This window comes from Argiope bruennichi, chromosome 9 (assembly GCF_947563725.1).
Source record: "Argiope bruennichi chromosome 9, qqArgBrue1.1, whole genome shotgun sequence".
In the NCBI taxonomy this organism is placed as follows: domain Eukaryota; kingdom Metazoa; phylum Arthropoda; class Arachnida; order Araneae; family Araneidae; genus Argiope; species Argiope bruennichi.
The window spans coordinates 110,681,381-110,694,118 of NC_079159.1; the positions used below are offsets into that span (position 1 = coordinate 110,681,381).

Consider the following 12,738-nt stretch of genomic DNA (forward strand, 5'->3'; position numbering starts at 1 on the left):
AAATGGCATTGAGAATCTTTTGAACTAGATTAAGTGTTTTTGGTTATAAATACAATAATTTCTATCACTGAAATAATTCTGTACACTTTTGTTGATATTCTAAATAAATATATATATATTTACATGAAAGAAACGAATGGCATTGATTAGTGTCTGCTTTAAAAAATTTGCAAGAAAAGAAACATTTTTTTTTTGTAAGTGAAGTATTTAGTAAAATAAAGATACAGAAAGATAATTTCTTTTAAAAACATTTTAGTAGATTATTATTAATGCTTATAAAATTAAGATATTAAAATATAAAAACAAAATTTTAACTTAAAAAAAAAGACAGGAAATTATTATTATGATACTTAGAAAGCATAATACAATGTTTTACTACCAGTAGTTTATTTTAGGTGTTGAATATCATATGTCAGATTTATAAAGAATATCATTACAAATTCCATTTACATCAACACATATAAGAATAAGAAATATGAATAACTGTACAAGTGATAACATCTATCCAATTAAATGAAGATTTTAACAATGATCCATTAACAATAGATAGCTTCATCTTTGCAGTCAAATTATACATTCTGGGATGAGCCTTTCAATTTTTCAGCCTTTTGTTCTAAAACAAGTATTTCTTTCTCTAGTTCTGCACATGCACGTTCAATCTCATAGTTTTTACTTACAAGTCCGACCCAACTGAAAAATAAAACAAAATACACTTAAGAAAAAAAAATTAGAGTAACAAATTTTATAAACATTTAATAAACAAAGAATATATATTTTTTTATTTTATATACTGACAACTGATTTATAATTCATGAGTATAAACATTTTGAAATCTTTAAATCAATATAAAAAGTTACCAAGAATTTTTGTAATTCATAAGGAGTCTAAATTTAAATAAATTAAGTGCTTAAGGACATAATCCAAGCTATTCATTTTAATAAATGCAAATATATGTAACAGTTGAACATAATTTAGTTTGAGTTATATAACTAATTGATTATTATGTTCTGAAAATATTAAAATAATGTATTGTTATGAATGAAAAATGAAAAATTGTTTACAAAATTTCATTTTTGAAAGCATAAAATAAATCAAATTAAATAAAAGTGTAACATTTTAAGGGGAAAAAAACTTTTTTTTAAAAATCTTTTTTTTTTATTGCAAAAGTTTTTTAATTGTTAATGTCAGATATTTTCAATTTTGATAAAAAAAAAACATTAATTGAATTAAAAAAAATACTATGATTTTTTTCATAGTTTTAATTATGTTTAAAATAACATTATAGCAAGTTATACAGAAGTTATAAAAATTTTAATCCTTTTGTATTAAAAAAAAATATTTTTAAAACAACTAATGAAACAAAAGCCTCATTAGTATATTTACTTCTTAAAAAAATAATTTTTAAACAAGAATTGAAAAAAATAAAATCTTTGAAAAGAAGAAATACAGCATAAATAACAAAAAGCAGTTTAATCTCATAATATTTTCCTACTTTTTCTAATTCATAAATATTTAAATTCTAAAAACGGGCAAACAAAATATTGTATATTTCAACATACATTTTTAATTTGATTAAAACCCACACAAACACATACAGAGAGAGAGAGAGAGAGAAAGAGAGAGAAAACAATTATAAATGTATTGGTTAAATTCATAGGTGGCAATTACATTTTGGATATAGACAATAATTTCTTAACTATTTCAAATTATCAAACATATAAAGAATGAAAAAATTAAAATTTTTGCAAAATAAAGGTCTCCCCACAGTTATAAAGCTTCTTTTTAATTAAATTAGCATCTGTCAGCATGATAATGCAAATAGACTGGATAACTCTGTAAATTGCAGCATATGTCTTGTATGATGCAAATTCATTCAAATTACTACAAGGACTTAGATCTATCAAATTTGGCTTGCAGTTACTGCTTGAGTGATAAATACTCCTTACGATAAGATTTTTCAAAATTTTAATAAAAAATTATCAAAATGTTAATATTTTTTCTCAATACCTTCAAACATACAAATTAAAAAAAAAATACCATTCTTAAAATTAAAAAAAAAATTAAATAATTTTTTAGTCATACTAATTTAAGTTCCATGTTTTTAAAAGTACTTTTAAGTATATTGCATGCAAACTGTGATGATAATTAGTGCATTTTTTTATGTGTACCTTGTCAATATTATAATTATAAAATTTAAAAAAAATTAAGATAGATAAATCATAACATATTATCATACTACAATTCTTTTAAATACACCAGAAAAAAAGATTTTTAATTTTTTTTAATCAAAATTATTTATTATTATTTGTAAGTAAAATATTCCTAGAATAACAAAAACACAGATCTATATACCATATTTTTAAATGCTATTTATTATCTCATATTCCAACAGCTTCCAAAGCATATTAGCTTCATTCTCAAAACATGGAGACAGATGAAAAGACCTGATTTAGGTACTAGAGCTTTTAGAAATATTTACATCTAATGATTCAGGGTCTATCAGATATTATATTACAAATACAATTGTAACTAAGCATAATAACATAAAATATAATTAAGCATAACAGTGCACGTTTACATTGTTCTTAGGATAAAAAGCGCAAATAAAATAAAATGATGAAAGTCGCATTCTTAACATGCCAATTTTTTAATCACAAGTTAGCTTTATAAGCATACTAATTAAATTAATTAAACATGACCATTTCTACAACATATATTGCTACCAAATAGAAATTTATATGTTATTTGTAACTTATCAAGTTTATTTTCAGGTAATAATGAAAAAATTGTCATTTTAGAAATATATATTTATTAGAAACCTACATAAGCCTTCCAGTGTTTACAAATTTTAAAATCATAATATAATATAATTTCAAGTAAAATCATGCATACACAATTATTAATATATTTTGTGATGCATCAAATGCTTTGTAAATTATTTTATATACATTGAATTAAAAAAATGCAAAAATATCTGATTAAAAAATAACCAGAAAATTTTCAGTGGTAATTTATTAATTAATGCAAGTAATAAATACTTTTTTATTAATTTCCATATGAAGTAAATAATGCCCAAATACATACCTTGATTCCAATTCTTTCAATTTTTCACCTGCTGTATTTTGAGAATTTTTCCTTTGCCAGTTCACTTCTAAAATTTTCTTCCTGAAAATTTAATTAATCAAACATTAAAAAAAAGCAAGTTACAAGTCGACAGATACTTGATAAGAACACTTTATATACTGTAAGTAAATCATTTATTTGTAAGATTATAACTTACTTTAAATCTTGTAACTGTTTCTGAGTTTGATTTGTCATTTGAACCAAAACAGCATTACAGGCTTTCCATGTTTCACAGCCATAAATGCCCATGAGCTCTAAATTACAAATTCTGGAATAAATATAAATAAACATGAATTAATTTTAAAAACCAGTTTTAATAATAATAAAAAGAAAAATTAACATAAGGTATCACTGAGAATGAATGATTTATGAATTCCAATGTTATGATTTGCATCTAATATCAATAAAGTCTGAAGCATACAAATATATGCATTCTATATAAGGCATTTAAATATTTTGCAATTATAATTAAATATTTATAATCTCAAAATAAATTAACAATTAAATATTTTGAGACAATTTGAGATACAATTACAGATCATATCAGTTTCTGAGGAGAAGTTTTCCTACTAACATTAACACTAAACATTCAGTACTATTCCATGAAAATTTTTCTGTGTACTTTAATAAGAAAAATAATTGACTTATTTAGATTAATTTTACATTCTAGTCATGTGAATTTTAATATCAACTTATCGTTTATAGAAATATTAAATAGTATCAGTTAAGACTGGTCTGTTACTCATCAACAAATTGTAGAAAAGAGAAAACAGAAATAATGTTATACTATATATATATATATATATATAGTATTTTATTAATATGTTTTATTGATAAAAAATTGTTTTACATTATTATTGATGGAATGATTTAAAGATTTACAATACATTTTATGTATTGTAAATCTTTGATGATTTACAATACATTTATGTATAAAATTACTTCTAATTAATGTATAATAATATAAATTATGTATATTATTATACATTATAGTATAAAAAATGATGATTTACAATACATTTTAATTTACATTTAATCTTCCCCTTAATTTTAGTGCACCATTGACAACCATCTGCCAAGCTCTGACCAAACTATTCTCCAATAAAATATGTCAACCAAATTTCATGTTTATGACATCCTAATTCAATCTAGAAGAATATGAATTAAGATACATTTATAATAGTATGAGTTAATCATGTTTCATTAAAATTATCTCAGTTGTTCGGCTTCAATTCTTTACTTACACGTACCAAAGATAATTAATATTCCAAAGGATGAAATACAGAAGATTTATTTTCATTGCACTTCTAGCAAATTTATTCCTTAATATATTTCAAAAATTATTATCTTCCAATCTGCTTTAATGATTTTGAAATCATCCACATATATAGATAGTAACAGAAAGAAACACTAAATATTGTAATATTCATATTAATGCTCTCTTACATATTATTTTCTAAGTAAAAAATCAAGAGGGTCAGAACAGAGTGGCTAAATATAAGGTAGAAATATCAAATTAGAACAAAAGATATTGTTTAGTATGATTACTTTATCAACAAAAGAGCAAATGGCTATTAAAGTCATTTGAAATGTTTCAAAAAATAATCAACATGAATCTACATCTGATTGGAGTTTCCCAAGAGTAAAAAGTTAAAATCAAATTATTATGTCTTTATATATTTAGAGCAGCACTATTAGATCTATCTTTTTACAATTGCTCAATTAATCAGATCCTTTTGCTTGACCAAAGAGAAATTCAATAGCATATTCTTTGCATTGATAAGTGATCTGTAATAAATGGTTTGTAATCGACATAAAAAGATACCTAGAGAGTTGCACGTCCTGCTCACTCTACTCACTAGCCCCTAAGTATCACACTGTGATTATTTTGGCATCACTACATGATCTTAGTTCACTTTATTTGCCATATAGTTATGCATTTCTGTTAGTAATAAAAAATTATAAATATATTCATTATTAAAAATGAAGTTAAATTATTTTAATTGTATGAATTGCTAATATTAATTTTTCACCAATGATTAAAAATGAAATAGATTTCTAAATTTAAAATTTTATTGTAGCATTGAGAGATATATGTAAATGTTAGAGCAAAAATATATAATTCTATTATGTTTAGAAATCAAAATTGGGTTGATATAATTTAGTAACACTGAAATAATCGTCAAAGACAATCAGTATTAATAAGATCAATTAAACCGTGTCAATTGCATCATATCACAAAAAGAGAGAGAGAGAGTGAAAGTAAGCAAGAGATATCATAACATTTTAAATTAGATCCAGCAATAACGATAGTGCATTCTAAGCTACAAAATGGCAATGTTGTTATAATTTGAAAATTTTGCTCCATATGCAAAAAAAAATATTATACCTCTAATTCATTTATTTCAACTGGAGCTTTTTATGGATGATTCTTTAAACTTTCATTTACTCTAACTACTAGTTTTCTTCGATTTTGATTTATAATTAAAACTGCTCAAATTAAAGTGATGTTTTCATGTTATCTAATTCCAAAATAATAGTATTTTAAGCCGAGTCAAATATGTAAACAATCTGAATATGCAAGTTGTTATCAAATGACGGTCAACAAATTTTGGCCTGATTTTGCTCTCATATAAAGAGTCATATTTTTGGATTTAATAGGAAATCTGTAGAAATTTTTGATGTTTTTTTAAAGTGCATTTTTAGATTTTAAATAATAATTTACTTTATATAAATTCTAACCAAGAAAGGCTAAACTAATGTTTGATTAATATTTTCAAATCAAAATAAAAAAACTCTCAGTTATATACAATAGTAACGCCACAGAAACTAGAATACTAGCCTGTCAGTGTATGTCTGTCCTTTCTTGGTCACATTCACTAGTCTTTTTTCACTTTTCAATGCAGTCATAATCTATAAAATTCTGAGTTTTGAATAGAAAATTTTCTACAGAATGAGATAATACACTGAATTGTTTCTACTGTATTTGCAGTAAATTGGCATACTTGCTTTTCAGAATGTATGAGGTAAAAATATAATTTTGTTATGAAACTGAAGGCTCAAGACAAACTTTGGGATTCAAACAAAGTATGTTCTGTGTGACTGGAAACCTTGATTTTTCCAAAAGAAATTTAACTTTCAATACTTTATATAAAATTAAGTCTTATGAAACAAAAACAAAAAATTACTAAAATGAGCAGAATGATTCAAATACCAATATGAAGAGTTTGGAGATTTATCTAGAGCAAGGCTGAAGGAAGGGTTATTCTCAGGGTATGACACCAGAAAAATGATAAGGAAAGAAAATTTAAAGCTCAATATAGAAATAAATATATATGGATATTTTTCAAAATTGTTATAACTAGCATTTTTGGAAATCATAGAGACCCACACTACTAATCTGTTACAGAAGAGATGCTAGTTAATTTCAAGTTTTTTGGGAATTCAATTTTCATCATTTCTGCATGGGCCCATATTCAGTAAACTTACGTACAAACAGAAGAGGAATGAATAAATGATTTCACCATGAAAGTGAGGAAATGGAAAAAGATATTAAAGAAAATGGGATATCTGTTGGTTGACGATTATTTCTGAATTCTAAAAAAGAGAGAGAATCCTGACATGTTAATCAGAAGAAGGAAAAAAAAAAAAAAAAAAAAAAAAAAAAAAAGAGGAAAAGAGAAAATATTTCAATAAGGGATCGAAACTCAAACTCATTTAACCTTTAAATAATGTCAAAGCTAAGATAAAAGTACAACCTATATATTTACTATGTAATAAAATAAAAATATAAAAAACATTCGGAGAAAAATTTTACATTACAGCAAAAAGAAATAATTTCATGTTTAAAATCAGCACAGAAAATATCAAAAAAATCAATTTCCAAAATAACAATTTTCAAAACAGCATTTTTTTTTTTTTTTTTTTTGGCAATTTGTATAATGTACATCTTAACTCAAAGTTTAAAAACATGTCATAACTTTGTATGCTTTTAGAAAAGTCACTTAAAATGGTGATTAATTTATTAAAATATACAATAAATAATATTAAAAGAGCAGATATTCTAATTACATTAAATTTTTTTTGTGATAAATAATCATAACAAAAACTTCGAATACAAATCAGTTATTTCAAAGAAAATAAAATTTTACTAAATTGAAAATTATTTAAAACAAAAATACAACCATAAATAAAATAAAACTTTATATAGAGAGAGTTAAAATATTCATTATTCAGATTCATTCAAAATATATAAAGTACTTTCAAACTAATTGTTACTAATGAAATATTAAAAAAGCATACCGTGTAGCTTGATGTTCTAACTGAGCCATAGAATTTTCTACTGACTCTGTCCAAGCAGCTAAATCAGACATTTTACCAGCTGGTGGTTGTGGCAATTCATATCTAACATGACAAAAACAAAATCAGATTATAGAAATAAATTTTAAGAATACATCACTAAGATATGTAATAATTTTTTAAATGACTGCATTAGAAAAATATAATCTGTTGAAATAAAACATTAACAGATAATAATTAGAAGGAGTATCTAAAAAATTTTTCTATAAAAATTACTATATTTTTAAATATTAAAAAAATCAATTAATTCTATTACAATTTATAACAGTTAAAAACATAGAACCTATCTTCTAATTAAAAAAAATTAAATACAAAACAAGCTATGATTTCTCTTTTTAGTTACACTAAATGAGAAATCAAAATTTCATAGTTATACTGCCATATCCATGGCAGTTTCTCTACATAATCAACATTGATTCTATGGAATCAGGACAATACTAAATACAGTTAGGGTTATAAGGAAACATAATTGGGGTAATACTAAAAAATAATGTCATGCTTAAGTCAGGAAATTGGGATTTTCTGGCACAAGGAAAAACTCAACATGATGCATAAACATATAGTCAATACACTAGCATATAAAATTAAGGTACAAATTCTATAAAGTTTACAATCTTTACATTTTGACATAAAATATTTAAAAGTAAGGAATGCATGATAAACTCATTCATATAAATCCAAATGATGGCAGAAAACAGAAGACACTGGGATGGCAGTTTTCTCCTACTTCATCTTTAAGAGATAAAACTGTGTTATTAAATATGATAGATGTTTAAAATTAACACTTGTTCAGTTAAAATATGAATGAATGCATAAGGTGTATAGCATGAAGCAAATGCAAGTGTAGTTTTAACATTTCTGGATATAAAGAATAAACAATGAGATAGAATATTTAAAAAACTTTATTAGTTTGATTATTATGTCAGCTGTTCCACAAAACCAATGATACTTCACTCTACTCCAATGTAAAAACGAGAATACTTTAAAACTGAAGTCACAACAATAACTACTAAAATAACATTTGAGAAGTACCATAGTTGTGAAAATACTATAGAGCATATTATGCTACTAAATTAACTATTTCCAATAAGAGTTATTAATTTATTATGTTAATCATTGCAGATAAAAAAAATAAAGTTTTATTAATTTATTGCATAGTTCAATGTGCTAATAGAACAAATCAAATAAAATAAAAAAATAGCATATCAATTATTTAGTAACTTTGAAAACTGTTACATATTTAACATATCCTTATTTTTAAATTGATATCCTATTAAAATATTGGCCAACATGTATACCTTAAAATAAAGGGATTAAGTTGCAACTATTTTATATAAAAAATATTGAAAAAAAATTTAAAAAAATATAACAACTATAAAAATTAGAAGGACAATTTATATGTTTTAGTATACTCTTCTAAAAAATATAAAAAGTAGCAAAGAATTTCTTAAATTAAAATATTAAAAATTTACCATGACTACAAACAACTTTCCAACTATCAATAAAATTTTATAAAAGTTGATATTTAAAAAGTAATAAAGAATTTTTTTAAATTAAAATATTAAAAATTTAGCATTAAATTAAATATTAAAAATACAAACAGCTTTTCAATTATCAATAAAATTTTATAAAAGTTGATGCATCCAAACCTAAATACTAAAAAAACAAAAATATTAGATTTTTATATTGAATCTACAAATTATTTACCTTTTCATACTTAAAACATCCATAGGTAGTCTTGCTTGTAACCGCTCAAATTCAGTTCTAATAACTTCAGTCTGAAATGAAAAATAATTAGCGCTAATCAGAAAAATATGAGTATTAACATGATGAAATTAATTCATGCTTACTTCTTGTTTTATCATAGTAATTTTTAAAAATAGTTTTTCATACATGCAATAACTATCATAAAATATTATAATATAAAATTGTTGACGGAAATTCATATTTTAAGCATCTGTCAACTTTTTACAAAAAAAGTTAAACTAGAGACCAAATTTGTGACAGTCTTAAGTGAAAAGAAAAGAAAAGAAAATATTTTTTTAGAAAAAGACATAAACTATTTGTAAGAATTTTAAATAAAAATTAATACTAGATGCAGATAGGCAAATAATAATGTACAAAGATAGACATTTTAGTATAATGCTCATCTTTTAAAATTATAAAAAATATTGCAGTGCAAAAAAATTGAATTGGAAACAAGATCAATAAAACATCATACACACGTTTTTTTAACCACTATTGCACCATATAAACATACTTGCACTAATAATATATAACTATTAATTTTTAATAGAACATGGTTATATTGAATACCAAAAAAAGTATCGAAATGTGGATTAAAGTGCAGATTAGTGTGCATTTCAAACCTACTCACTTCAAATGCATGTAAGTTAAGAGGAGGTAGATGCTCTAGATAATTTTTGGTTGGACGATACCTACGGGTTTCTTCTTCAACCATAGAAAACACCTAGATGAAATTAAAAAGAATGGTAAAAAACTTTTAATGAAATAATTTTTGAAAATCAAAAATTATATTTCTCTTTTCTAAAAACATAAAACAGATTAGTGAGATTTTCTTTTTTTTAGAAGTTTCATTGTTCATTTTTCAAAACTAATATTTACCGCATCTCTAACACCAGGATCATCATAACCTTGATCAATGTAAGGTAGAGCGTCCACAACTACTTCTCCAGCCATTTTTATACGTTTGATTTAAAATTTAAATAAAAACACCAAATCTTTGTTACACGAATGCGTAATAGCTTCGATCGCAAACAAATCAAACAACCGCTGCTTTATTTACGAAATAATTCAATACGAACTCTTCTTCACTTCAGAATCCAAAAGTAAAATGCATCACCGTATTCCCACTATTACCATAAATTTTCATTAATAAATATTTGATGTATAATTTATTAATTATTCAGATACTCATTTTCTTTCAAATGATTTAATTTCTTAAAAAGTGAGCATTTGTATACCCAACACTGCAGTTGATAATTTAATGAATGTTCTATATAACTTTAGTGGATGTCGTAGCGGCAACGTTGTTAAGGAAAACCATTCAACAGAAATTATGGGCTTTACAAAATCAAACTTCTGAGTTTCTAATAAATTTTTCTTCTTCTCTGGTTAAAAAGTATAACTTCTTGAAAAAAAAATTTTGATGTTTTACATTCTTTTCAGAATATATATATAGATATGTATTTATTTATGATTGTAATAATTATTATTCAACCTCACAGGAATTGAGAAATAGGATTACAAGAGACAATGGAATCCAATTTATGATATTCTGATGATTTAATGAGAAATTACAATATCATCGAATGAATTTATATATATTTTAAAATTTTACTTTGAAAAAAGAACAAAAGAAACTAAAAATGCAGTACTGATTTTATAATCCAAACGAATTGTCTTGAAAAATGGCAAAATATGACAAAGAAAAATAAATAAATAAACATTAAAAGCAATTTAATTTGGTTTATGCTGTTTAGTAGGCTATTCCAAGCAAGCTACCAGCTTTGCATCTGACAATATGTTACTGGTATAATGGGCGGAAGAGACGGAGGGCTTACACCTGTGTTACGCGTTTAAATACAAAGTTATTAATCTCCAGTTAAATTTAAATTAAACGGATGTAGGCATTAAAAAAACTATCAAATGAACTATCGAGCCTACTGATAGTTTAATTAGTTTAGAATTAACTTTAAACTCTTGCTAATTTGGATAAATATTTAAATATATGTGCTTTAATTCTTTTAAAAAATTTAATTTTCACCAAAGTACATGTTATACAAAAAGTGTACAACGAGTAAAAGTTTCAGTTCAACATTTGCATTATTTTTTGAAAAAATTTCCTTAGTTGGAAAAACAGGGCTGTCGAAAAATACATATAAGAATCTTTTTTATCAGACAAAATTCGAGGACCGAAAAAAAAAATCCTTTTTCAAAAAAGATGCTTTATAATTTCAAATATTATTATAATGGCCGATTTCCAAAAGAAAAAAAAATGATGAAAGTTAAATTTTTAAATCCAAAAAGTCAAATGTAGGAGAATGAGATAAATGAAAAGGAGTTAATTTTTTTAAAAAAAAATTATTTCTCTTTATGGTGATTAATTCTCACGAAATATTAAAAAGGACACGAGAGTGTAAGGGTCTTTGGAAAATAAACCCAAGCTTCATAATTGAGAAAAGAAATTTTAATTCAAATTTTATCTTCAGAGCTATTTTTTTTTTTTTTTCTTAATCGAAAATCGACCATTACAATAGCATTTAATGAATATTTTTAGAATAGGAATTGTTTCCAGATCTTCGAATTCTTATTGATAAAAAAGTACTCACAAGCATTTTTCTGAATATTCTTTTCAACAAAGTCGAATTTTCAAAAGGGCATGCACATATTCATGTGAAATGTTTTATCAATTATTCTCTTTTACATAAAATTTTGTAAGTGAAATTTCAAATGTTTCACTTAAATTTAAAAAAAATAATGGAAAACATTTTTAGCAGTTTTAAAAAATTTACTCTATATTTAAATTAGCGATCATAACAATCAACAACATCTTTAATATCTTTTTAATACTTATAACCTTTTTATTTAATGTTTCTTCTGTAGATTAATAGTTTTAAAAAAATTTAAACATGAAAATCAAACTTCCATTTTTTTTATATATATCCGGTGCAAACTTAAAAATTTGTTTTTGATAGTGAATTCAACAACTGAAACCAATAAAACTTTGCATAGTGCCTGTTCGGCAACCGAAGGCAGTGGCGTAGTTGGGCATTTTGGGACTTCCGGCAAAAGGAACCCCTTTTTTAGTTCTAGAGGGCACTGTAGGAGCAGTATCTTTGTGATTATTTTCTTGTGATGGTTCTCAACTTCTCTAAAATTGTGGTTCTTGACATTTTGCAAATTCTATCATCCTATAACTACACCACCGAAAAGTGATATATTCTCATGTTAAATTTGCGTAAAGAATGTAGAGAATAGTCACGAAGTTGAAAAATGACACTATGTTGCTTGAGTTTTATACAATTTTAAAAACTTAATAAAATCTTTTTTTTAAGTTTCTGGTGTATACCTTTCCAAAAATATTAAAGAAATAAATGTAAAATATTTAGAAAAATGTATAAAATCAAATAAACTGCAATATCCATATGAGGAAAGAAAAAATCTGTGTGCTAAGTTATAATTTTTTTTATTTGTTTTATCTTTCAATTAACTATTGAAATGTAAATTTTTGAA

At 24.1% G+C, this 12,738-nt stretch overlaps 1 protein-coding gene across 1 annotated transcript; it reads right to left on the reverse strand.

The window, feature by feature from the left end:
• Window positions 1-368: 368 nt before the first annotated feature.
• On the reverse strand, window positions 369-10,308 carry LOC129984195 (pre-mRNA-splicing factor SPF27-like). The gene is made up of 7 exons (XM_056094014.1): window positions 10,108-10,308; window positions 9,860-9,952; window positions 9,190-9,260; window positions 7,426-7,527; window positions 3,281-3,391; window positions 3,085-3,165; window positions 369-690 (listed from the first exon to the last, which is right to left on the reverse strand). The coding sequence occupies exons 1-7, from the start codon at window positions 10,180-10,182 to the stop codon at window positions 570-572; spliced, it is 654 nt and encodes a 217-aa protein (XP_055949989.1). The 5' UTR covers window positions 10,183-10,308; the 3' UTR covers window positions 369-569.
• Between the last annotated feature and the right edge of the window lie 2,430 nt (window positions 10,309-12,738).